We start from the raw sequence: 24,544 nt of genomic DNA on the forward strand, positions 1-24,544 counted from the left end.
GATTCAAGTTCCCTCACACACTAGAAGCGTGGCAATTTAATGTCCTGTCATCGGAATTCGAGAGATGACGTGAACTTCGTGCGATAAGAGTCGAGTTGACCCCGATGTCTTGATATCAATTAATGTAGTACGGAACTCGATTGCAAACCAACACCCGTTTCTGTTACACATTGTATATGTTTATTTTAGATACATTATACGTACGACGATTCTTCAAATGCGTTTCGCATAGTGCATCCGGAAGTGCGCTTAACGTAATTATAAATTAAATGATGAATAACAAACTTGTAAACAAGTAATTATAAACCGAAGCGTCTAGATATATGTATATATATATATATATATATATATATATATATATATATGCGGGTTGTACATTGTACGACAACTATATATGTATAACAGTAATGAGGATATATGTATTTGTTTTCAATACATTTGTAGACATTATACACACACTCACACACACATATATATATATATAATATAACAGTTTCGGAAATGCGCTGTATAGTTAATTTTTACTTACAATTAAAATCTATCGGAGAGTGCGGGCTAGCTTGCAAATTGTATAAAAAATTGATTGGTATATATATATATATATGTAAAAAAAAAAAAATAATCAAACAAACAAACGAACGAAATCTGATGCGAATTTCTCGGTACTCGATGAAGGAAAATTTTTTTTCACCATTGATCATACTTTGGCGTAGGCAGCGTAGTTTGCTATTCCGCAACGGTTTTTATGCCTAACCAGTCTCATGTATCCATTTTCGCCCCAACTATCGCCCCACCAGTTTTTCAATATCCAATAAGTGGGCGTGTAGCCGACTAATAGCATCGCGTGGTTCACCAGGTCCGAACTGCAACCCTCGTCGTCGTAAACTCCTTGACTATTGATTCATTGGGAGGGCAGAAAAACAAAAGAATATGAGTAAAATTTCAGCCGTCATTGTTGGGGGGCTTAGGAAAAAAAAAAAAAAAAAACAAAAAAAAAAAAAACCTAGAGACTCCTCACTTACTGGTAAAGCTGAAAGGTTTTCGGACTCGCGTTAATGGAGACTGCAATCGGTCCGATAGTTGCCACCGCGTATTCCATCGCGTGCTCATCACGAGCCGGAAGTATCGCCCAGGCTGTGATGTTCACCACGCTGTTGTTTCTTATGAATTTGCAATGCCCCTGCTGTAATTTGTCATTAGATCAGTTATTAAGGGGACTCTATAGTCAGTTGTTACCGGCCGAGTAAAACGGCACTTGTTACCGACCGAGCATAACGCCACTTGTTACCGACGGAGTAAAATTTCACTTGATTGGAGGATCATCGCGTCAATGCTTATTATCATTACGCGTATCGTTCCCAATAAAATATCGCTGATAAATTCTGTACAAGCAATACGGAACATAAATATTCAAAAGTTTTTCTGTTTCAAACGAGAATAACGCCGGAAAAAATATTTTAATGCAATTAGTCGTAATTCAAGACATTTTCTGGTATCATCTGACGCGTTAATTAAGACGAACGTTGTTCTTTTTTTTCCGTACATATTTGTGTTCGGTGTTGCAGGGACTCGGTCGGTAAAAACTGCTTTAATGGAATTTAACAAGTCATTTAAGCATTTTTCCACAATCCTATAACTAGTGACGTTTTTTTTATAGATTCAGTGGCACGCTTAAGGCTTGTGGAATTGTTGGTACAGTGTACTTCGAACGTTATCCTAGACTAAGCGTGCAAATTTAGACGTTTTTTCACCGCGTCCTCGTTCCTAATCATAGATGTCATGCGTGTCATGTGAACCTCGCGTTGCGTAATTTTCTACGAGTGATTATGAACGATTGAAGTTTGGCCACCGTGTCGTTCGGGTTTTTCTACTTCTTCTATCTTTTACCGAAGTTACAGGGTTCCTCTCAGCACAAGATAACCCGCAGTTTAACATTTAATTGTGCGCTAGATTATACGCGAGCTGTTGATACTGATAGCCTGTGACTAACTACACTCGTGAATGTTTACAAAAAGCTTTATGAAAACATTATAATACGAAGGAAATCGTCATCGTCGTCGTCGTCGTTTAGATATCGAAAGTCAAGCAGGCTTCAAGGGCGTGATCACTGATTGTAAATTTTCGGGATACGCTCCGACATCTTTTCTTTTTTTAAATTTTAGTCGACAATAACTTGAATATGACCTTCTGCTCGAACTTTTCGAACGCATATTTTTACCAATTAGAAAAATTACATTTCAATCAAGGGTCCAACTCTGTCTTTCTCTCTCTTTCTCTTCCTTTTTCTGATTTATGGTATTCCTCAAAGTTGATCTTGATTCGATTTATGACATTTAATATGGAGGAACATCGATTCTATAGAAATCAGTTGTATCGGGAAAATGTTGGACAGATTCACATCAGAAGTGATTCTGTATCAATTATTCTACAGGAGAACTGTTTCACAGAACATTTTTCGACAGAATAGTTTTCTAATTTCACACATCCAACCCAATACTCGTTCGAAACAACACACGCATAAATACAATATAATTAAATTAAATTACTGTAAACCAAATGAATCTGAATTAAATTAAATCAAAATGTACGAAATAGATCAACAATTTTCCTGTACAAAAATATTCTGCAGAGCAATTTTCCCGTACGAAAAAAAATAATCTGTAGAACAATTTTCCTGTAGAAAAATATTCCGTCTATAAAATCGTCTGTTGAACAATTCTCCCGTAGAATAATTCACGCTGGATGATTTCTGATGCGAATCTCGAATTTCTTTCTGTAGGAAAATATTTCCAAAGAAACGAATCTGTAGAACATGTCTTCCGTAGAACATCTTTTCTGTAGAATCGAACCGCATTCATTTACTACGGACCGGCTGATCTCCTTGATCATCCAAACTCACCTGTGCGGTATATGGATAATCTTTATCTGGCATGAGACCCTTGGCTCTCTCCAAGTACTTCATTGTGTTCCTGAGGGAACCGCCGGAACAACCCAAGTTCCCGACGGAAGTGCTGCAGTCGATAATTTGCTGCGTACTTAGGGGTATTAACATTCCTGTTTCCTTAAATATTTGACCCTGGATGCTCGTCACAACGGAATATGCGTAGCAGCTTCCGCAGTCCTCTTGGTTTTCCGGTGGCGTTTTGAATCCTCGTTCCCGCCAATCGAGACGCGAAGGAATTTGTTGTCCGCTTTGTCTGATCGAACTCACCAGTTCGTCGTTTTCAGATAAACGGCGTCTTCTGCTATGAACTAGCTTGACCTAATCACGAAACACGCGAGTGTTTAATACTTTTTTTATTTCCCCCCCTATCATCATTTTTAACCTCGCCACCGGATCACTTCATCCGGATTAGCTTGTTCAAACGAGCTCTTTTCCTCAAACGATAAAAAGTCAATTGGTCGTACGGCTTGACGTTGATCTACTATTCATTGAACTTTTTTAAAGATTGTTTTTTTTTTTTTTTGCAATTATTTGCTTTACTACTCGAGTAAAAACATTATCTATATTTTGACTCGGGAATATCATGCGTCATTAGCGTGTTTGTTTTTCAGAATTTACTTTCACGCCTGTTATTTGACATTTGGACACAGGCTGGATGATCATTTTTAGTATTCTATGAAAACGTTTTGTCAAAACTTTCAGACGTCATCTAAAAGCTGACTCATTTTTTTTTAGTATACGAGCTTCGATGAATCTTTTGGTACCGTTTCATACTACCCATGTAAAAATGGATGAGAATTGAATTTTGAATTCTAATTGTACGAACTCGAATGCCTCTGAGAATGAAAATCTGAACTCGCTATAAGATAATTCAAGGAATAAATTTATAGTTTACCATTTTTAATATATACTCCGGTGTGCTGAGGTCAGCAAAGTGGTTGTCACGCAAGGTGTAACTGTGGTGACCAGCGGCTGCTAAGAGGTTATGTTCGTAGATTTTTATCAAATTCTCTTCCCAAGCGAGTCTTCGCACGGATTCCTTGGCAGTTGAATAGCTCTTTTTGTACAACGTCTGTGGAGTGAAAATATGAACGAATCGAATTACGTTACACTCGGGAAAAATTTCATTCGATACAACGAACGAAATTTTTTTCTTTCATTTTTTTTAGTAAAATAGGAATCCTTACAATTGTAACGGTTTAAGTATTGCTGAAATTACAAAAAAAAAAAACGGTTCAATCGTTCATTCAGTATGATTACAGTTATTAATTCGTAAAAGTTGCGAAAAAAAATGCACGCAATAAACATTTTGTTCGTAGGTAGAAAATTAAACATTTTTTTTATTTTTTTTATTTGGAACTAAATTTCTAGGTTAAGGTAATGAAAGAAATTTTATCTAATGGTATGGCTTTTCTAAAAAAAAAAAAAAAAAAAAAAAAAAAAAACAAATTACAAGAATAATTTTGAATCATTTTATAGAGCGGTATAAAATTTTTACGTTCCTAATCGTTTGCCTATCGGGGTTTCTACGAATTTCGCTATACGTATCGTCGGAATTTACTGGTCACAACCAGTTTTCACAGATTGAACCCCCTCGTGGCACGCAGGCTAAGCAAGGAACTATGCAAGAGCTGTCAGATGTGTAATAATATTTTTTGATTTCACTCTCTTTCTCCCCTCCACGTATTTCGATAAGAATTACTCTTATTCCGCGGTCAATCATCATCATCATCGCCCATCGACACGTGTCGTTCGTGCCAATTTTTCGTTATCGCTAAGTTTTTTTCTTCTCATACATCTTCTTTTCGTGTCCCCCCTCGATTACCCTGAATAAGTGCTTATTGCGTGAGATTTTTTACATTCCGCTCATTAGACGAGAAGAAAAAGAGAAGCTTGTTAAAGTAATTGGTCTGTCATTTTTATTTATCCACCCACGCCTATCTGCTCAAGTTATTATTTCTTTACTATATCCAGCGTTATCGATTAAAATTACGGATCATTTATAATGTACAAAAAAAACAAAAAAAAACAAAAAAAAAAACAAATTTATTCTTCATTTTCTATCTTTCTATCACACTTACTTTGTACTTTTGCCAATAATTGTCGAGCTTTTCAGACACTTCTTTTGGCAGACCGGTTCCATGTCCGGTTTTCACGGTGCTCAAAACAATCGATACGATCAAAATTAATCCACAACTTGATAACCTCATTATACACATGGATGATGATGTTCTGCGAATATAAAGTAAGAGACTGATCGTGATATAGCCGATACTTTTCACTCTTATTGTTCGTAGGTGAGGTTTTTTTTACCTTTGTCAGCACATACCGCAATCGTTGTTGTAATACCTGTACACGTCGTTTTGTAGAATATATTTATATCCAAGGAGGTCAAGCATTTTATTCATTTGGTAATTCGTTAAAGTCCCTCCTCCCCACCTCACCGCCCTCTGTAAAAATTACGTCGATAATTAAAAATCTTTTCCAGCTTGACAATGACGAATATTAACCGTAATTTTGCTCGATATGTCGCAAAATGGGAAATTTTTTTGAAATTTTTTGTTCGGTAAAAGCTTGGAGTAGATGAAAAAAAAAAACCAAAAAAATAAAAAAATTACCCTCTACGATGGTGAATGTCGGAAACGAATTTGTGCAAATTCGAATCACACAAGGTAAAATGGAGGAAAAATTTGTAAAAAGACTTTACTATAGTTGGAATGTTTGAGATAACTGAAATTCTCGTGTTTTTGATCCGATTTTAATGTTTTTCAACTTATTTTGTTCACTATACAGAGATCTACAGTAATCACCAGTGATAGTAGAAATATCTTGTTGGTTTCATGTTCACCGCATCATTGGTGAAAAGAATAAAAAAAAAAAAAAAAAAAGTTCTTCACCGAAAAAAAGACGTCATTAAACCAAGTAAATGCGCGTTCACGGGAGTCGATATGAACATCTTATTTGTAAGTATCAAATCAAGATCTGTTGGCCTAACAAAATATTTATTTCATCCAAACAGTTCTTGAACCCAACAAATCTTGAACCGACACAATAAAACATTCGTTTCGTCGCTCGTGAACGCAAATTTCGACGATTCGACGACTTTTTTCCACTCCACGTGGTGATTTCCTCAAATAAAAGGAAATATCGTCTCTCTTGTCCCAACTTTCGATCGTCAGGCATCGAGCGACTCGTTTCGTCGATTCGTCCGTAAGCGCGGTTTCTTTTCAGCGTTGGTGCTGCGAAAGTGGCGATAATCTGCAACTCAAGCTTCCAAATTGTTCCGTCCGATGGCACCACGGATCCATTCAAAAGAGAAGGAGGCGTCAAGCACTCTTTGACGTGAGTTCGCCTATCCGGTAGCTATCGCCCCCCCCCCCCCCCCCCCCTCCGCCTCAACCTCCTCCCCCTCCTGCCATCGACACAGCTCTCCGAGGTAGCGCCGAGCGAGACTAGAGAACTAGTTCTGAAAATCTTACTGGTGCAATGGCGCGCATCTCGCGGCGGCGTGTGGTCGCTTGTTCGTGTGCTGTGTGGTAACTACTGTGTCGCGTGCCCCTTTGCCGTGGCGGATAAGAGGCGGTCTTAACCTTAAACGAGATTAGGAGGGCACAAGCAACCGGTCATCGAACGTCTACAACAACAAACTCTGACTAACTCGGGAAATAAACATTATACAATACATCGATAAATATCAAACGTACGAATAATCGAAAGCTTTTTTCAAACCAACGGTAGAAAGTTTTCGAACGTTCGTTTGTCCTTTGTTTTTTTTTTGCTCTTTTTTTTTTTTTTTTTTTTTTTTTTTTCTTCTAATTGTCATCCTTCGAAATCAAACCTCTTACCAAGGGAATTTTTTTTTCTGTTTTTTTTTTTTTTTTTCGCCATTGACGGCAAAAACTAATTACCAGTGTTTGTAATCGTTGAACTGTATATATATATATATATATATATATATATATATATATATATATGTATACAATTTATGCCGCAACTGTATACGTTCAGTTGCGAATGTGAGATTATACAGTGAGTGTTTAAAAGAGTCGTCAGCAAAACGGACGAGATTTAACCGTCATCTTTGGACTGCTGATTCGATCCGTGTTTAAACGTTCGTTTGAATCGCGTATTCTCGGGATAACGATTTATCTTGAATTTATAAGTTTAAATCATGGATGAGTCGGGGATCGATATGGGATACGATTTGGCCGCTCTTGGTAACGAGGATTTCGAACTTGAGTACAACAATGACTTTGAACAAGCTCTGTCCATGCTCTCCTCATCGCAGGATTTCATGTATTACGAACTCAAGAGTCGAGCACCGGACACTGGCAGGTGGGTCCTTTAACGTCCCATCTCTTCGTTTTTTTTTTTTTTGTTTTTTCTTTTTTTTTTCTTATCAGACTTTTAATATCCGTTTTTACCCTTGCGCGATATGATTTCAGGATCTGTATTCTTGATCTCTGATATCGCTTAATACGTTGATCCGAACAACCCCCCCCCCCCCCCCCCCCCCCTTCGTGCATTTGGATCGCGGTCGATCGGGTCTTTTTTTTTTTTCTTTCTTTCTTTCTACCTTCGTTACGCTCGTTCGCCATCCTTTGACCTCGTCGTTTCGCCAATTTGTTCTGCGTTGTTCTAATGGGGAAAAGAGGGGGGGACGGTGGAAAAAAATTATCGAAAGTCGGCCTTGACCTGGGACAGTCGCTCACAGGATCGCTTGGTCTCGATAATGTTGTATACATGTTGTTTTTTTATTGTTACATTAACACACCGAGCAACGATTTTGGTCGGGATTTAAAGAAGTATTTTACACCCGTTTAGAATGAGTCAACTTTAACTAAATCGCTTTTAATTGTTTTTAAAATTTGGAGATAGTTTGGGATCGAATTTATCGACACGCTTGTATCGTTTTACTCTACGGTAGTATAATTTCATGGAACGTTAATCATCAAGTTCAAGTTTCTAAACTATCTTGATTTAACGAGTTTAAGAGAAGAGAAATATATTTAAAAAAAAAAAAAAAAAAATGTAAATGGAAGATAAATTTTTCAGAACAATTCAATAAAATTTCCAGTTTGCACAGGTGTAATCCAAGTGAACTTTTCACACACTCTTCGGATTATAGATTATACACAAATTTGCTTCCAACTTATATTGTTAGTCAATCTTTTTGGGTGTAGGTTTGAAAGATGACATTTATCAATCCTTTTCATTCCGTCGTCGAGTATATCGCACAGGTTATTCAATTACTTGTTCAAGCGTGAAAACAGAGTTTACAGACATATTATTATTGTATATTGACGTCTGACGAGTGTTTTCGACGAGCCGTTGCAGCGCCGAGTCGAACACTTGTTCAAACATATTCTGTGTTTTACACACCGACGCCGTATCTCTCCATCTCGATCTTCATATTCTTCTCTCTCACTCTCTCACTTCTGGGATTTTGTATACATACTCTCGACGACGCTTATATGCGTCTGTATATATGTAATATTTTACTCCACTGATTGTGAGTGATCAGACGGCGAATCAACTAACCAATTAACTCTCATTGAACGATGATGATACACGCTGATATGTACACAGTGATGTGTGCTCATTCTGCATACTTTCAACCGCCTTACAGACTGTTCAAAGCTTCTCTTCGCGCACATGCTAAACCCAAATTTTATCGCCAATTTCAATTAAGTTGAAACACAAGGGGAAAGAATAGCAGGAAGCCTTAAGTCACCAATCGAACCGTTACAGGCTTGAAACTGCGATTATTACCTTCGTATGAATATAAGAGATATCGATTAACAACATCGCTTCGGGGTTTTTATTGTTAGTCAGAATCTTATGAAACTGGTTTAATAACGTCGACGAATTCAAAGTCATAGTTTCTCACCCTTCTCTTTTACTTTCCTCGATTGATCATTCTCTTCCTAATTTCCAGAGAGTATATGGATTGCTTAGTATTTGTCAATCCTGGTTTAGACCAATTCTTCACCAATTTCATCACCCGATCTCACTTTGACCATTTATTGCCGGTACCTTATCCTGTGTGACCCTGTAACTGTAAGGGGGATTGTCGAAAGCTAGCCTCGTGAGAATTGATAGACGGTAGTGAAATTAGGTTTCATTGAAAACAACTCTCAGCGTATATGCCTAGTCGTGTGCAGGTATTGAGAGAAGATTTTCGTTGGAATTGTCGAGGTCGCTCTGGGAAGAGAACAATATGGTGCAACGTATGTCCACACGGGCATGTCAGGAGTGAACTTTCTAATCGTGGAAACGTTGCTGAAACTTCCGTACTTACGTTCGCTTTTCATCTTCTTGTTGCATACCATTACTATAAGAGAAATCATAGTTTGTGCTCGTCTTTCTTACGTTTAATACCATATTAATTAACCCTTAGAGGACTGGCATGTGCCATTTGGAGAAAGATCATTGACCTACCAACATTTGACTTTAATTTAGTCCAATGTTCTGAACTTAACCCCGAATATTTCATTGCGTTAACCCACACTAACCTAGTTCAGCCTCATTCTTATTTGAAATGTGAAAAAAAAAATTCTACTCGCTGTCTTCTCAATGTTTTCTTGGTAGTCCAAACAACGTTTGTCCCTTAACAGTTAACCCTTTACAAAATGAAAATTGGATTCCATTCGAAAATGGAAGTCATCCATCGATGATGAAAAATATAATAGGAAAAGCCGATTTTTCTCTCAGTTCGGTTTCATCCTCCGATTTCTCCGTCACGATTTTTGGTATCTGTCAAAGCCTGGTCTGTTCATGGATTAAACGGTCCTCCAATAAGCCGTCGAGTATCGTCGTCGTCGTCGTCGTCGACGTCGTCGTTGCGTTGCAGCGTCTATCTCGCCTCTGTGGTTAAACTCTGCAGTGTCGGTATCTATCTTTATACACAGATCTGTAGATCTATGTACGTGTGTTAGCGCGTGTCGGTATTGTATATGCTGTGTAACACGCGACGGTGTACGGAACGCGACCCAGTGGAATATTACCGTCCCTTGGAGATTCTGACGTAACCCCGGCTGTTTATACTAGCTCGACGTGTATTTGTTCAACTCGTATTCCGCCCCGCGATATCCCGTTGTTACAGCAATTAACGACTGAATTACGTTTGCGAGTCTACGAGCCCTGTTTCGTGTTTTTTTTTTTTTTTTTTCTCTTAACCAAATCATCGATCTTCGTCAAAATCAATGTCCCAACGTCTCTAAAGATTTTCTGCTTCATTTTTAGGCTTCCGGACATGAAAAAAAAAAAAAAAAAAAAAAAAAAAATGCGGGAACTTTATAGGATCAATTTGAGACCCTTTTTTTCACGAACGGGTACAAGTTGAATCAAGTTGAAATTAATCCCAAATACCAAGTTCTACGGTCACCTTGGAGGTGTAAAAAATTCAAGCTTAATTCCAAGTCGACATATTTACGTCACGTATTTTGATACTCCCAAACTCACTCGTCTAAACCTGCAGAATCATGAAATCTGTAGAGAAGATAAATCTCACAGCACAACTAAAGGAAAAAGTTCAAAAATAGTTTATTTGTATTTATATCACATGAAAAAAAAATACATATATTCAGTTTATACGTAACCCCTCAGAACACGAATTCTACTCACACTTGTCGAGTTTTGTTTTTTTCTTTTTTTTTCTCTTTCACAATGCCAGCATGTTCTACGAGTTTTTTCATGCGTGTTTTCCGTACGCAAAGTACCTGTTTCTATAACGGTCGAGTCAGTCTGCGAATGCGCATGCGCCGAGTACTGAAAAGACCAGATTTAACCTCTAGGAATTGAAAGTGGTCTTTTCCGTACCGCGCGCATGCGCCGTAGCGAACAAATCTGACATTACGTGACCCTAACCTCAATTTCTTGCTTGTTGAAAAACTGCAACAAGGAAGCAACGGACTTTTCACCTCGCGTGTTTGCAATATTCGTCTTCGGTTCAATCACCACTCATATTGCAAACTTACGAAATATACATGCCTAGTGTTATTCTATCCAATCTATTTTCTTTTTTTTTTTTTTTTTTATTAGTTTTCCACGAATTCGCGTTGTCGGATTTACCTAGTTTTCAACACGTCGTCGTTTCAGTATTATAATTTAATAACGGGGAAAGAAATATCGCTCTCGAGATTGTTTATACGTTACGGTTTTCCAGCGTGTGTCATTCGCCGGCTGGAGGAGGATAACCTAATCGGAAAGAGCAAAGTGCAGGCAAACCGCGCATTGTTCACTATATAGCAGGGTTCAATAAAGACTCAGCGAGATACACTCAGCGCCTCGCTTAGTTTTTATCTAAAAAGGAAACGACGGTTTTTTTTCTTTTTTTTTCGCACCTTTTTTTTTGTCCTCCCCCCCTCCCCCCCCCCCACACTTCTTCTTCTCTCTTTCTTTTCAAACCGCAATATAAATAGACGGAGTGTAATTTGTGCGAAAGCACGAGGGAACTCAGCGGCGTAACTGCCTGATTGCTTACGCAAAGAAAATCTTTTTTGTTATTGTGCTACGAGAGAAGTGCGCTGGCGAATAATGTCACATCGAATTTCAATTATCGAATGTATCGAGTAATATACGATCGATCCGATTTATTCAACGTCACATTCGTTATTCGATCGCAAGATTGGACAGATTCCCTTCTACAGGTATATGTAGATATACACTCGATGTCAAAGTCTCGAATTACGTGGGTGGCGGAGAAGCTTTTAAGATATTGTTTGCTCTTCGTCAGTTGTAAACGTCGAGTTGAAGAAAATTGGACCAATTTATATCTACGGAATATATTTAAATCTGTATTATTATAGCTATACCGGATTATACGACTGGGAATTCCCTGACGTTGGCTGTGAATATTTGAGGTCTGACACCTGGGAGTTTAACACTCATTAATTTTTGCCCGAACCGGTTTTCAAGACTCCAGACTCGTCGTGAGGATTTTAAATTATTTTACTCTAGATCGCAGTATAATTGTTTCGCAAATGTTTATGGGATTTTTTTTCTACCTTTTATATAATTCGAAATAATTTCTTTTCTCGGAGGCTTTTAAACTGTTTCGGTTAGATTTGAGAAATGGGTTTAATAGTTTTGGAATTGATTTCAACGGTCGTTTCAAAAGATTTTCCCAAGTGCTGGTTGAAGTCATTTTTCGAACTCGCAGGCTATGATCTTGAAACACTTCATACCCAACTTGACGGAACGTGGTTTTGGGATTTGAAAAATGTTTTCAAGATTTTTAGGTGATCCTAATGGTTCTAGGAACTACTACGATTATTCTTGTGTACTCCAGTCACGAAGGGTGGTCGACCTCTCGTATGAAACTAACCGTTCAGTATTCGCGTCTGTAAAAAAAATTTTCAGCAAAAATCTTACTCACCAAGACATCGGATCGAGTTTTTCGCAGAGGATTCGGGACGGTTTTTATCACCGATAGAATAGCCGGATGTACAAGGTGTGAGCTGACTCGAAAACAGCAATTTTATGGCGTTGTTTTGCATGAGGAGGAATGATGGTTACAGATTGGGATCGAAATTTCTCTTTCCCGCAGATTGACGAAGCTGTGAAGTCAGCTATTTACCAACTTGGGGTATACCTGCACTATTTTTATGGGGTTGAAGTTTCTAAGGTTATTGTAACGACGCCATTTTAGTATGGTCTGAAATCTAGAAGACAGTAGGCTAGCATAAAGCAAAATGTGTCTCACATTTTTCAAAACTCAATTTCATAGTGATTTCGAAATTGTGAATTGGGGATTTTTTTTTCTCTTCAATGTTCCATTACGTCAATGTTACTCGCTTCAATTTTGTTCTCTTTCATTTATTGACTCTTATAGTCTAGAAATTTGGAAGTAAGGGGTTTTTGAGGTTCCTGAGAACTTGTAATGGCATGTCCAACATGGTGGACGCAAATGCGAGTAATTATTTGATTTCGATGGTGACTTGGTACCTGACCCTTTTTGAGGCCGCTGATCATTGATTTAAAATCAAAATTGAGAAATTCAGCGTAATCGAGTTTTTGATCCGCTTCTTTAAATTTCTGAATTTTGAATTCAAACAAGTAAGCAGCGTTATGAAAAAATCTTTAGGTATCAAGATTTATCAAAATCGACTAATTTCTTACATTTTCAACGGCTATCTAAAATTCGATGGAATTTTAACCATAATATCGGACTCATCTCGGTAGAATCGCATGGCGGTCACGTTGGGTGAAATTCACCCGAAAAGTGATTTTTTACTTCAAAACTCAGTTCTAAAAATCGTAAAAAAAATATTTGGGTATTGTTCAATGATCGCAGAAAAAGCTCTCTCAGTTTTCCAAACCAAAACTGATCGTTTAAATATTGCGAAACATCGGCAAAGAGAATGAATTAAAGAATTTGAAATTGAAATCTTGATTTCGAACGATTCATCTTTCGTCACTTTATTTTCTCATTTTTGAAATTTCGCTATATCAGCCATTCGAAATCTCTCAAGTTTTGTCTCCCACCTATTTCCACGACTAATGAACCTTACGAGGAGTCAGAAAAATCTTTTCCTCGTGAAATTCAACGTTTTAATTCCAACAACAACTCAGCGAGTTACAGGACCACCCTGTGTAGATAGAATAAAATCGTACCAACGGTTATCGACAGGAGATGTTTTTTGAAAATGGAATGACAGCAGGTGCCGTCGTCGCACCGGCGGGAAGTAATAACAGAGAGAGAGAGAGAGAGAGAGAGAGCGGATGGGGCGCTGGCAAGTCGAGAATAGAAAATTACGCTGTCAAGAATTGGAGGATCGCGTTGGTTGAGTAGCCGTGTCGGTGCCGCCGTGTTGGTTTTTCGGCACACACGTGGGCTTCGTTAGAGATTACGAGGAGTTCCAAGGTGTTTGCGGCGAGCGCGCAACGAATGTTGGCACACTATAGGTGGTACATGCTCGACGAGATGCGTCAGGGCTCTTCGTCGGACGTAGTAGCAACGGGGCTCGAGGAGGCGTACGTCGCGCGTCTCGTCTTTTTACCCGTTTTCGCGTTGGTGGTCACCAAATTTCATACACATACGTTTAAAAGGGGGCGTAAGAGAGGAAAGGGAGGGGGAGTTAGATATATAATATATATATATATATATATAGAGAGAGAGAGAGAGAAAGAGAATAAAAATCACCCGCCTATGCGTGACGGCGACGGTGCACCGTCGTCATTATGCAGACCGACGAGGCGTCACGTCAGATCGGCGAATTCGAAGAGCTCATTGCGAGACTCGACCGAATAAACGACTCCACTCGATCCGGTCTGAAGCGCGTCGCTACTCAAGGCATGGAGAATTCGTTCGGCGGCGCTGCGGTCGGTGGCTCGTGTCCGCAACTCGAAAAATGTCGACATCGGTATGCCGCTGGGAATTTTCGGGCCAGAAGTCAGGGAAACTACGAAGACGTCGGACGAAACACAACCGTCAGAGTGCATCTCGGCATCGACGATGATCTTCGCATGATACTAGAAATGGATCCGTCCATTGTCGATCAGCCTGTTTTACCGACCGATGGTAACTCCAACGCCATCTTGCGGGACACCAGGCCGCATGGATGGTAGTATCCACATGCATATCTACGTACCGGACTACTTTCGTCGTATTATTGAAATCTTGCAATGTTCGTTAGTTTGTCTACCCCCCCCCCCCCCCCCCCCCCCCGATATTTCTACGCTGTTTCACAGGGCGTTGATTTTATTACAAAATTCAAGTTTTGCTGTGACCTTCGATTATTGATTTCTCGGGTTCACATTTTGAACGTTGAAAACGTTACGTTTCGAAAATTTGGATAGCGTTGATCAAGTCAAATGTGGTTTAAATGATACTTATTTTTTTAGATTTTGCATCGAAAAATATTCTATGATTTAAAAAACGCAGATTACGTGTTTGACGTTTAACAATTAATCACATACATATTTTGATAGCTAATTTGGCAGATAATTGAATCGATGCCTGCTAATTGCAGTCAGTCCAGTCATTTGTCACCCAAAAAATGCGATCGCGTTCAAGTGCTTAGCTTTAGAATTTGTAGTTACCGCTTTTGGCAACATAATTTTATAACTAGTCTTCGTTTTTCTTTTAACTACCGGCTTGTTATAAACTCTTAAGCTTCTCACCATTTCCTATCTCATATTCCAATTATTATTATCCTCTTCAATTTTTTAACAACTAAAGATCTGTTGCGGTGAAGCTTGCAGGTTAAAGTAACGTTTGTTCGCCTCGAAACGACGGTTTACATTTTACGCTCTGCTTGCTCTCCTTCTTGTCCAACTGAAATATCAATCTATTTTCATTCTCGTGTAACGCGAATCGTTTATGAAGGAACAGGATTGCGAAACGTTGTGATGTTTGGTGAAATCGAGTGAGAGGGAGACAGAAGGACGGGGAAAGAAAAATGACTCTCATCAAAATTATGTCCGTGACGTTTACCCCGACAAAAATGGATTCGCTGGGTCGTATATACTTTGCACTTTTTGTATATTTTTTTTTACAGTATAACCGCGAGGCGATCAAACGTCTGTTACGAATGCCACGAGCTATCCGCACACTTCTAAATTGACTCTGAAATATTGTAGAGACTTTGCTTTGCTCGGATATCGTTTACCCCCAAATCTTTATTCTTTTATGCTAAAATTTATTCTTGCGCTGATTTCAATTTCCGCAAAGAGTTGAACAGATTACGCAAAACATTGCGATAAATTAATTTTCATTATTCTCTGATGAAGTTTCAATTATAAAATCTCATAGATTGGAATGTGAACTAATATATCACTTCGAAGTAATGCTAATTTATCTATCGATACCAAATCCGAGTCAATTCGTTTTTTTTTTTTTTTTTTTTTTCTTGTCATTGTTATTTTTTTGCCTTTAGAACGGTACTCGTTACGCGTCTGTTTGTCCGATATAACGTTTAGTACAAGATAGACAGTGAAAAACAAAAGACCCGTAAAGACAAAGAGATTTTTTAGTGCCCACGTGAGATGTATTTTGAAAATTTATATCGCCAATTACTGCACTAGAACGCGCATTATTCTTTGGCAGCCTGCTGCAGCCGCTCTCTTCTCTTCTCTCCTCTCCTCTCAACACCTCGAATGCAGCGCGTAGCGTTGTTATTAGAGGTTATGATTTACGATGAGGAGATACCGTTAGTTGGGTACAAAGGTTCTATTTTTGAAAAAAAAACACTCTTCTTGGGTGATTTTTGTTTTATTAAATTTCACTATTTTTTCACCTATTTTATCATCTCGTCATTTTGAACCGATATTTTCATGCTGACTAACGAAAGAAAAATAGTAATTTTTTTTTCGCTTATCCTAAATATAATTATATTTAACTTTGCTTCAAACTGTATCCCGCAGTTTATGTTTACTTCATTATATTATCGTTTTCGCAGTCGGATTGATACATCCTTCTCAATATCTTATATGTATATCACGCGAGGGAATTGAACACTGGTAAAAACCGGTTAATACCGATCTCAAGCCGTTCATTCTTAATACACGTGAACATACCTCGTTATATTGCATATTTATTGTTTTACTAAGGAGAATTCGGCGTATTATTATACCGCAGTTCGATTCCTTGTCCATGATAATATATTCACCGATTCTTTTTCTCAGTATTTCTGTCTGGAATCATTATCGATCATTATCGAATTTTATCCGTCTATACAAGACATCGGTTGAGATCTCAAAAGTTTGTAAACTAGTCGGCATGTCCCGGGGAAACTAAATGAGAACCGCTGCCATGCTTGTCACCTATTGGCCAGTGTCACGTGACGTCATCTAACTCTCTTCCATTGTTTTCAGTTAAAAACTGTAATCTCGATACTTTGATTATTTGTTTCTTTTGGAAAACGGTGTGAATAACGTATTATAAATTTCTTTCTCGCGGTTTCAAAATCATCGTGTTACGTAATGAAATATATGCACAGTTTAAACTGTTGTCAAAATCGAGAAAGATTTTCTTTTATTCGATAATTTTCGAGACTCGAGGTGAAGTTACAGACCTTAACCTTGGAAAGTTTCAATAGCGCCGCGAAGTTCAATTAAATTAGAATATGGCGATGATCCAAATGAACGAAACTCCTCTAACCTAACCTAACCTAACCTAACCCAACATTACCTAACATAATCCGTGACGAATCGGTGCACGGCAATTAGTTTCGCTTCGAATTTCGTTTGAATCATTTTTTCACAGCTGGCTTAAGTATAAGCGTCCATCCTCAGGCTTGAAATCGCTTATAGATGGTAGCGTGAAACGGCGAGGTGACGAAAATAACCTGCGGTTTGCGGTTATTTTTATATTATAAACTCCACGACCAAAAACCGTCGAACTATAAAGACTTTGATTGGCAAAATCAGGTATAAAGAGAAAAATTATCGAATTGTGAGTTCGAAAAACTTTCTGCTAAGCTTTCAAGTCACTTTTTTTTACTCTCTTCTGAACAGAATTTTTCGCGACCCTTTATTTTTCACCTGTGATTCTTTTACAATATTCAAAGACGTTCTTGATAAATTATTTATAGTCGAGCAAGAAGCTTTTTCAGGTTGTGTAATTGAATTCCAACGGAAATGTATTATACGCTCAAGATATAATTACATTTATATATAGAAACGTTGAATCATTTTTCCAGATTCCATACTGCGTGGAATTTCCGTCAGTTTAATATGATAATCAGACACTTCTCATCTGGTGATTTATAACAACATTTCTCAGAATTGGCGGAGCATAACATGACGTTAAAATTTTCGTCCGTCTCAACTGAAGCTTTCTGTTTTTCCTCATTTCAATGTGAAATCCATGCGGTTAGTCTCTGCAGGTTTTTTTTTTCTTTTCATAGAACGGCTCAAACATTAATATGATCAAGAATAGGCGTGAAACAAATCATGATACGCTTATCTCGGAAGTATTTGGTTGGAATGTGCTTGAAATTTGATTGGAGCTCTATGTGATTTTTCTCTAGTTTCATTTTTTTTTTTACTCTTTCTTTTTCCGTATTTTTTTTTTCTTAAAAAAGTATCTATGCATCAGAACGGATTGAGAATATCGGTAAAAAAAAAAAAGGCGATTCCGCGCCGATATTTCGTCGCGAAATTTTTTACCCCCCACGATTTAGATAGCTGTGAATTTTTTTTTTATTCACATCTTGTTCCAATGTGGAAGGAATAACGAACGAAAAAATGAAGCCATTGGGATTGTCACTTTGAAATCCGTCATATGGTGGAAAAAAAAATTAAACCAATGTAACTGAGCTGACAATTGACCGTTGACAGGGTTTTTTCACGTGTTGTTGGCAGAACAGATACATTATCGATTACGTTTCGTTAATTTATATGACATGAGAGATTTGAAAGTCGAAGAATAACGATTTGCCTTCATTAAAATTCAAAAGTTAGGTTATGTGGTAATAAAATGGCGCCGATAATCAGGCTCTGACGTCATAAGGACATTTTCCAATAGTAGCAAGTTGGAAATTCGAACATTTAGCGAACGGGGTTTAAAGGGGGGGGGGGGGGGGGGGGGGAGGAGTATATGTCTCATCGTTTCGTTAATGAGATAGATTAGCGAGTGTTAAAAATAAACGAAACCCAGACGTTTAACAATAAGTTGTACGTATTTTCCGCGTTTCGAAAACGCTTCGATAGCTGCGAGAATGGTTACATTTTTATGTATATTTTATGATTTTTTTTCCTTTTTTTTTTCATTTTTATTTCACCAGATTAAGAAAGTACAGTTAGATTATATTAATTTATAATGCATTAGAGTATTTCCTTGAGAGGTATAAAAAACAAGGTCACTTGAGAGAAGGTTCCGCGGTTTTCTTAAAGACTAAAATTTAATAAATATTAAGAAGAAAATAATCAAAAATTTAACACAATATGAACTAAGAATGGTTTACGTATATGTGACTGATTTCATTCTTGAGTTGTTACTATTTATTTCAGTCACTTTCATAGGATTTATTTATACATTTCTGTCTATCCATCCTTTCAAGATTTAAAAAAAAAAATTTTTTTCTGATTACTGTAAGTTTTTTCAGATCATTAGGTATCTAGATCTTTGAATATTTTTAAAGATACTAACAAACTACTCTTTTCACTAACCGTTCTTTTTTTTTTTGTTAGCTCGCAATCGAAGTGTTTTATTACTTGTTATACTTGTAGATTTAATAAATCCGTTTTTTAAAATCAGATTAAATTTAAAAATTGGTGAAAATATAAATTTTTTACAATATCTTACGTTGAAAACCAATCGCTTGCTTAGTAATCGAAAAATTTTGATGTTTCAGTAAAGAAGGTAACATAAACTTTAAGAAATATTATATTTCTTTCATTTTTCAACCGTCATTTCGCAGTGAAAATGAAAAAAAAAACGTGCAATTTCACATACTCAATTTTTAAACCTTGAATAACTTTGGAACCGGTATATTTACGAAAAAATCGCAGTAACAACAACAACAACAGTAATAATAATAATCATAGTAATAACGATGATGATTACGAGGATGATGAAAAAAAAAAAAAAAAAACAACAACGCACCCTCGTCGTTTTGGAAAATAATATTTCGCGTTAAACTTGTTCTCTGAACACCCGGCGTGTCGTTCTTTCCGTTTATCGTCCGTATGTATATATACATACATATATATATATATATATATATATATATATATTATATTGTCATATTAAGTATTTCTATTTTTTACGCTTGAGAATTTTTGGAGAATTTCCAAACCTTCATGGCGTGCTTGTCGAGAGATTGAAGAAAAATTATTGTTATTGTTATTATTATTGTTTTTTTTTTTTTTTCCGACGAGAAACGTTAAGAAGTTTTTTACACTCGATGATTGGTGTATAATCTGTATATTTCTTGATAATTATCTTGCGCTATTATCCGTTAATTTTTGCTATCCTCGGTTGTCGAAATTGGAATTTTAAAAGTATAAGAAAAGATAGGGTGGAAGCATTTTTTTTTTTCTTTTGTTTTCGTTTTTTCTTTTCACAAATCTCAAACACAAAAGTTGTTTCTATTCGTTACGCATGCATAGGAAATTAGTGAAATAAAAAAAAAAATAAAAAATAAAGTGTGTACAGTTGATTCGAATGTATGAAAATAATTTTCAAAAATTTACTCCGAATATTCGCCGATGCTACGTTTATTATATACATATGTATATACATATAAGGGTGATATTTAACGTTTAATATAACAGCTGCGTGAACAACGAATTTGGCAACGTGTTTCCAGACACCGATTTAAACGGCGTCTCTCCTGCGAGAGCTCCCCATATACTATATATATGGGTCATTCCAGCTATAACCGAGCGGCCATTAGTTCGAATTTTTTTTTTTTTTTTTTTGGTCTTTTTATTGCAAGTCCGATTTTTCTTCAATTACTTTTCAACGAAAAAAAAAAAAAAAGACACACGTGTTTCTCTCCCAGAACAAAAAAAAAAACAGTAAAATACGTCAATTAATTTATAAAACGAAAATAAATTTAATCTTGGGAGAAAAATCTGCAATGAAGAAAGACGAAAAAATTGCGCATCGTCTTTACAAGTTTTGCCATTTATGGGTATCTACTATACTGTAATATATCCTCCAAGGAATAAACGAATATGTGATGCAATCGGTGATGATTGTACGCAGCAAGTGCTGCAAAATTGTATATAGTTTTGAATTGTTTGGAGGAAAAAAAAAAAGGGAAAAAAAAAGAAGGAAAAATTAAGAAACGTCACAACCGCTCATCGTGTAATAATTTTTCTCTCTAATTTGTATGCAAATGTCTGAAATAGTTACATATACACATGGCTGTATATTTTTCTTTGAAAGGGATACGTACACATTAGTTCTTCTTATAGTGCGTGTGTATATATGGGGCATTCCAAGTGAAATCGATGAGTCATTTCCCTCGGGTCATCGGATTCTTGTAGAAATTTTTTTTTACGCATTGATTCCACTTCGAAAAAGCCAAATTTCTTTAAAAAGAATTTTCTCGCCACTCCTTCGTATAACAGAAAGAAAATACCATTTTTTGCGGCTGCTTCACCCGTGTTTGGCAACATTTGTTTTTTTTTTCTTGAGTTTTTAAAAGAAAAAAAAAAAACAAAAAAAAACAATCAAATTAATACCTAACAGTCCTCACTGGAGTAAAAAAAAAGAAGGAAACACGTCTTGGAAAATTTTCATATATTTTCTAAAATATATGAGAAAAATTTTTCATTTCTTGTATTAAAAAAAAAAAAAAAAAATTTAATGTGCAACATTGATGAGAAAAAATTAATTTTTACTCGAAATCATCATTATCATTGATGTTGTAGTTCAAGATATATATATATATATAAAACTAAGGAATAAGTTTTTTTTTTATTTATTTCACAAATTAAAGAAGGAAAAAAAAAAAAACGAAGAGTTTCACCGTATTACCAACTTGCGTTCGACAGATTTAAAGTCTTGGAATATATATATATATATATATGTATATATTATGATGATACGGATACGTTGATTCATACGATATACGCACTAATGCCTATATATACGTGTAATAATGTATAACAATATGACGTACCGCCGACGACGTTCAAGATAAGATAAAAAAAAGTTGACGGTAGAGTCCCTGCAAGCTGATATCCCGGCATCGCCCCCCTCCCCCCCCCCCCCTTTATCTCTCCTCCTCTTTAGCATCTTCATTGGATGCTTATTGTTTTTATTACTATCATCATCATCATCGTCATCATCATCATAATCATCATTATTATTATTGTTATTATTATTATTGTTGTTATTGTTGTATAATTTTTTTCGATAGTGTAAATTAAAGAAACGATTTACAACACGTTTATATCACATGCATTAGAGAACAACGAGATTAGACAGCTGGCGTCACGCTTTTATATCCAACGGAGACGTTATCAAAAATTATAATAATACACATGCGGATGAGGTTTGAGGTTGTAGAAAAATCTAACGTTAAAGAGTTTTAGAATAGAATAGAGGCACCTCTACGTACTAGTACGTATTATATGTAAGGAAAATATGTCACTTATAATTAATCATTATTTTAATTTTTTTTTTTTTTCTTTTACCCCAAATTTGATTATACAAATTTTTTATCTGCGGGTGATGTTTTTTAGTTTCTTAGGTATTTCCTGTTTTCTTGTTTGTTTTTGACTTTTGGGAAACTCGCAAGTTATTGCTACGCTTATTTTAAAGAAAATTCATTCAACGTCGACTCGATACTTGCGACGTTTTTGCAATTTTGACTTACACTGTTGTAATGTTCACGGTGTTAAGAAAAGTCGACAACGATTAAGTGTAAAATTCAAACATTATTGATGTAAATCGTTCGATTCTTGACACCAAATGGTTTTACAATCAACACCAAAATGGTGTCTAATTCTGTAGAATATTTACGGTGTTTTTAAGTTGAAAATACAGTGAAATTTTGATAATATCGAGTTTTTGATTATTGAAACGACTTAAAAAGATGTTATCAAAAATTCTTACCAACATAGCAACGGGAAGATGATCGATCTAACCGAAATTTCACCCCCTGAAGTCCCCCCCCCCCCCCCCCCCCCCTTAACAATTAAAACCGCATTTTTAACCGTTTATTAACGACGAAATTATTCGCGTATTATTTATCATTCGCATTTTGGTACTTGCAGGTAGGTACGTTGTTAGAGTACATGTAGAGATAATAATTTCACAGTTCGTATTAAATCATCCGAAGCATCAAGGCAATTTAACAACGCATATAAATGTATATAACAACTGCCGAGAACATTTCTTTCTCTTTCTCTCTCGCTCTCTCGATTTCTATTTCGTTCTTTTCGACTTCTCGTCCTTGTTCACCTTTTTTTTTTTTTTTTTTTTTATTATTATTTTTTTTATTTCGTTTCTTATCTACTCGACGCGCACGACTTTATTATATTATTCCTGGTGTATAATAACGTTTGTTCTTTAAAGTATATGGGGTATTCCATGCCAACTGGACCAGTGTTGAACCCCGACCATCTCAAAATCGTTTCATGTTTTTTTTCTAACATTCTAATCGGCGAAAAACGTGACTTGAATTTTTTTCAAATTTTTTTATTCAACCGTTAATTTTTTATAAATATTCAAAGTCGAATGCGGATATCCATTTTGAAAAATCTGAAAAAATTCTCAAAAATCTAGTGAATTACACAAAACACCCCCCGTTAAGGAAAACGTCGGCCGAATTTTTTTTATATTTATTTATCACCTAATACTGAGTGTTTTAGAAATTCTAAAAATTTCAAAATTCCAAATTACAAGATAAAGAAAAAATTGAAGAAAAATTCTGACCACGTTTTCCTTAACGGGGGGTGTTTTGTGTCATTTACTGGATTTTTGAGAATTTTTTCAGATTTTTCAAAATGGGCATTCGCAATCATCTTCAAATATTTATAAAAAATGATCGGTTTAGTAAAACAAATTTGAAAAAAATTCAGGTTGCGTTTTTTATCGAGTAGAATGTTAGAAAAAAACATGAAATGAATTTGAGATGGTCGGGGTTCAACACTGGCCAAGTTGGCGTGGAATACCCCATAGGTATAATGCATGTATGTATAATACCTCTGTAGTCAAGAATAGCTTGATAATAATTGAAAGCAGAAATATTTATGTATGTAAAATCAACGCGCATTCCCTGCACATTTCTATATATTGTATGTACATATGTACAAGGATTCTCAGCGATATTGCGTCTTGCAGGCCATAATCTATTTTTAGGAGAGAGACAGGTAGAGAGTATAAAAAAAAGTGAGAGAGAGAGAGAGAGAGAAAGAGAGAGAGAAAGAGTCTTGTCTCGTTTTTACGCTGATCTGAAAAATTGACGCTTTATTTTAATACTATATATTATTACTATTACTATTTATTTATACACATATCGATGATAGAAAAAAAAAATTTGGATCCCTTCTCATCTTATCCCACTATTTGTACCGATAATTTATTTAATTTTCTTTTTTTCTTCCTTTTTTCATTCTTCCACTTCATTCGATGTCATACCTGAACGGCCATTTTGAATTGAAACCGGCCGATGTTTGTTCGTTTTATTTAAACCTCAGCTCCCACTCTTGTTAGCAGTTTAACACTGACCGGTACGGTGTATGGTAAATTTTTTTATGCCTCTTTTTTTTTTCATTCAAGAATATTTCACTCGTTACGTAAAATTGCGAAAACAGTTTCCTCAGTTTCGAAAATCAATATGTAACCAGATATTTCAGCTCGTTAATATATAATAATATATATATATATATAGATATTATCAATTACAACACGCTCGGAGAAATTTGCAATTTTTTTGATTTTTCTCTTTTCACGCGGTATTAAAATTTATAAGATCATACTTATTCAGAGGCTGAGTACCGCTGTCGTAGATTTATCTCATACTTATTCATGTGTTTTTTCTGTAAAGAATGTACTTATTATGTGATCTGAAACGTTTCCATTAATTTCTCACCGTGGCGTCAGAAGTACACTCGAATGTATTCGTTTAAGGGGTCTACCTAACTGACGAGCAAAAAAAAGGGTTTTTTCAAAAAAAATTTCAACAAGTTTTA

The 24,544-nt window shown here is 36.2% G+C and overlaps 2 protein-coding genes across 6 annotated transcripts in view; one reads left to right on the forward strand and one right to left on the reverse strand.

The window, feature by feature from the left end:
* Positions 1 to 689: 689 nt before the first annotated feature.
* On the reverse strand, positions 690 to 5,165 carry LOC124411702 (procathepsin L). The gene is made up of 5 exons (XM_046890984.1): positions 5,026 to 5,165; positions 3,840 to 4,016; positions 2,900 to 3,262; positions 1,023 to 1,183; positions 690 to 893 (listed from the first exon to the last, which is right to left on the reverse strand). The coding sequence occupies exons 1-5, from the start codon at positions 5,161 to 5,163 to the stop codon at positions 698 to 700; spliced, it is 1,035 nt and encodes a 344-aa protein (XP_046746940.1). The 5' UTR covers positions 5,164 to 5,165; the 3' UTR covers positions 690 to 697.
* A 1,888-nt stretch (positions 5,166 to 7,053) lies between these two features.
* The window catches only part of LOC124411187 (transcription factor EC), a 57,885-nt gene continuing 40,394 nt past the window's right edge, over positions 7,054 to 24,544 (forward strand). For 4 of the 5 annotated variants that reach the window (XM_046890153.1, XM_046890155.1, XM_046890154.1 and 1 more), the window contains exon 1: positions 14,118 to 14,511. In XM_046890153.1, coding sequence (XP_046746109.1) covers positions 14,129 to 14,511 — 383 coding nt within the window. In that variant the 5' untranslated portion in view covers positions 14,118 to 14,128. Of the gene's footprint in view, positions 7,280 to 14,117; positions 14,512 to 24,544 lie in introns of those variants that run through there. The other variant, XM_046890156.1, reaches the window with a different exon arrangement.

This window comes from Diprion similis, chromosome 10, assembly GCF_021155765.1.
Source record: "Diprion similis isolate iyDipSimi1 chromosome 10, iyDipSimi1.1, whole genome shotgun sequence".
In the NCBI taxonomy this organism is placed as follows: domain Eukaryota; kingdom Metazoa; phylum Arthropoda; class Insecta; order Hymenoptera; family Diprionidae; genus Diprion; species Diprion similis.